The sequence below is a fragment of the Adiantum capillus-veneris genome, chromosome 1, assembly GCF_014529385.1.
Source record: "Adiantum capillus-veneris isolate H3 chromosome 1, ASM1452938v2, whole genome shotgun sequence".
Classification (NCBI taxonomy): domain Eukaryota; kingdom Viridiplantae; phylum Streptophyta; class Polypodiopsida; order Polypodiales; family Pteridaceae; genus Adiantum; species Adiantum capillus-veneris.
Window position 1 is genome coordinate 125,073,824 of NC_140931.1, and position 2,265 is coordinate 125,076,088.

Genomic DNA, 2,265 nt, shown 5'->3' on the forward strand with positions numbered 1-2,265 from the left:
TTGTAGGCCCGTAGAGCAACAAGTGTTAGCAGTCTTTTGCAGGCCCTACTTCTCTCCCGCCTTCGCCATCGGCACCGTTATAGATGAACATCGTGAGGGAGGGGGGGGGGGGGGGGGGGGGTCATCACGTTGGGGGCGATAAGGAGCTGTTCAGAATAAGCGCAGAGGCGTGCAAACGTGGCAGTGCTTTTTGAACGTTCGAGGCTGCATGTGTGAGTCCTAAGAGACAATGGACATGTGACTCTGGTAAATTTGAATACATCTGATGCATAATGATCATGACCACTAGAACCAACCCAAGTGCCCACCAGTACTCCCGCGTGCACATTAAGCCATAAGAAATAAATCATCTCCACAACAGACATACAAAAATTAAACAAGTGTAGCTAAGTAGCTGGAAGGGTAGCTACTATGCAGACTGGTAGTTTCCCTTAACATTTCGTGGTATCGGAAGCTGTGTTAAATACTTGTAATTGTGCAACTATGGAGGTGCAGTGTGATGAACAATGAGAAAACGTAAGCAAGTGTACAAGTTAAAAAAATCTGCTTTACTGCATTGAGCATTAGAAGCTGCTTTACTACATTGTGTCATCATTACAAGTGAGCAAAATACTCCATAAGTTAGTAAATGGTTGACTGTTTACATCGCTTATCATGGTTACATGTAAGGATAATATATCTAGCTGTAATACTCTAGACGCCACTGCTTTGAGATCCTAATGCTCAGGTTATCGATCGGTCTCGGCAGTGCACAGTCCTTGGCATACTTGAGGCGATCTTTCGCACAAAGCCAAGCCGTGAGCCAAGATCTTATAGTTTTTGTAAGATATCCTTGAATCTTAGTGGGATTCTGATTTTCCATATTCTTCACAATACAGAAAGTGCCTGGAGGATTCCACAGCTGCTTGTACTGTGTATCATCCACTAGAATTGTGGACGTAGCAGTGTACTGACCTCTTTTCTCCCTGAAGTCACTTAGCTTCTTGTAAAATACAGGCTTTCCACCAGTTATCTTGATTCTAGCATCTCTTACACAATCCTGATGTGCAAGAATTTCCTTGAATTGGGGAAACTGATCAGGAAGGCAGGCAATAAACAGGTTTTCTGCTTTAGTCTTCATGTAGCAGGTCCACACAAATACATCAAAGTGCACAAGGCACCAGTCCAAGAATGCAGGTGCATCCCTTTTATACCCAGCAGACACCCCTCCTATGTCTACAATTTCTAGATCATTCCAGTAGATAGGCTTTCGTGAACGGTACCTCTTGTGTAATGAAGTCAGCAGGACACCATCAATATCAAGGATTAGAGCTGGCTTACTCTCAAACAATATGTTCCCAAGATCCTCCCATGGACAAGACACCGTTCCATCATCGTTCCTAACATAATCTGCAACACCACCTGCACCTCTTCCATCCTCCCTTTGCCAAGACACTGTCCCATCATCGTGCCTTACATATTCTGTACCAACTGCACCAACTGCACCAGCTGCACAACCTGCATCACCACATGCATCCACAGATGCATCACCATCTTCCTGAGGTGGTTCAGACTTTTCATTAGTAATCTCCGTGTCCTCACCTGCACCAACTGCCCCACGTGCACAACTTGCTTCACCACCTTCATCCACAGATGCATCACCATCTTCCCATGGTGATTCAGACTTTTCAATGATAATGTTTGTGTCTTCACCTGCACTATCTGCACCAACTGCACCACCTGCATCCACAGATGTGTCACCATCTTCCTGAGCTGGTTCAGACTTATCAATTGTAATCTCCGTGTCATCACCTACACCAACTGCACAACTTGCATCACCACCTGCACCCATAGATGCATCACCATTTTCTCTTCCTAGTTCAGACTTTTTCATGATAATCTCTGTGTCCTCACCTGTACTGAGGACAAAAAACTCTGTGTTTTTATCCTCTTGGTCATCAATGCTACTAGCACATGGGACTTGGCCCTCAACTCTAAATGAACCATCTACGTCAGGAGGGTCTTCCATAGTAGATTGTGCTATCATATTTATCATGTGATCAAGATTGTCAATGTTGCTAGTGGTAACATTTGAACATAAAAACAATAATGAGATAAACAACAATGATGGACAGGACAAAAAAAAATTGATTTTGGCTTTCTTAATTCATAGGAAATGGAGAATTGTTACAAAGCCAAAAACGGCGAAAGGGTGTAGGAAAAGAGCCAAAAATGGGGATAAGCTACAAAGCAAAAATATCGAGATTATGTTTGGAGTCTTTTTCT

The 2,265-nt window shown here is 43.4% G+C and overlaps 1 protein-coding gene across 1 annotated transcript; it reads right to left on the reverse strand.

Annotated features, from left to right (window-relative positions):
• Positions 1-679: 679 nt before the first annotated feature.
• LOC147465502 (uncharacterized) lies at positions 680-2,008 on the reverse strand. The gene is made up of 3 exons (XM_086492138.1): positions 1,954-2,008; positions 1,693-1,893; positions 680-1,620 (listed from the first exon to the last, which is right to left on the reverse strand). The coding sequence occupies exons 1-3, from the start codon at positions 2,006-2,008 to the stop codon at positions 680-682; spliced, it is 1,197 nt and encodes a 398-aa protein (XP_086348264.1).
• Positions 2,009-2,265: the final 257 nt, after the last annotated feature.

Bases quoted from the DNA above. Each gene is read 5' to 3' on its own strand.
- LOC147465502 (XM_086492138.1), bottom strand. From the start codon at position 2,008: ATGGAAGACCCTCCTGACGTAGATGGTTCATTTAGAGTTGAGGGCCAA. The intron at 1,894-1,953 runs GTGCTAGTAGCA...TCCTCAGTACAG, and splicing joins AGTTGAGGGCCAAGTCCCAT to GTGAGGACACAGAGATTATC. The intron at 1,621-1,692 runs GTGAAGACACAA...CTGTGGATGAAG, and splicing joins AGTTGGTGCAGATAGTGCAG to GTGGTGAAGCAAGTTGTGCA.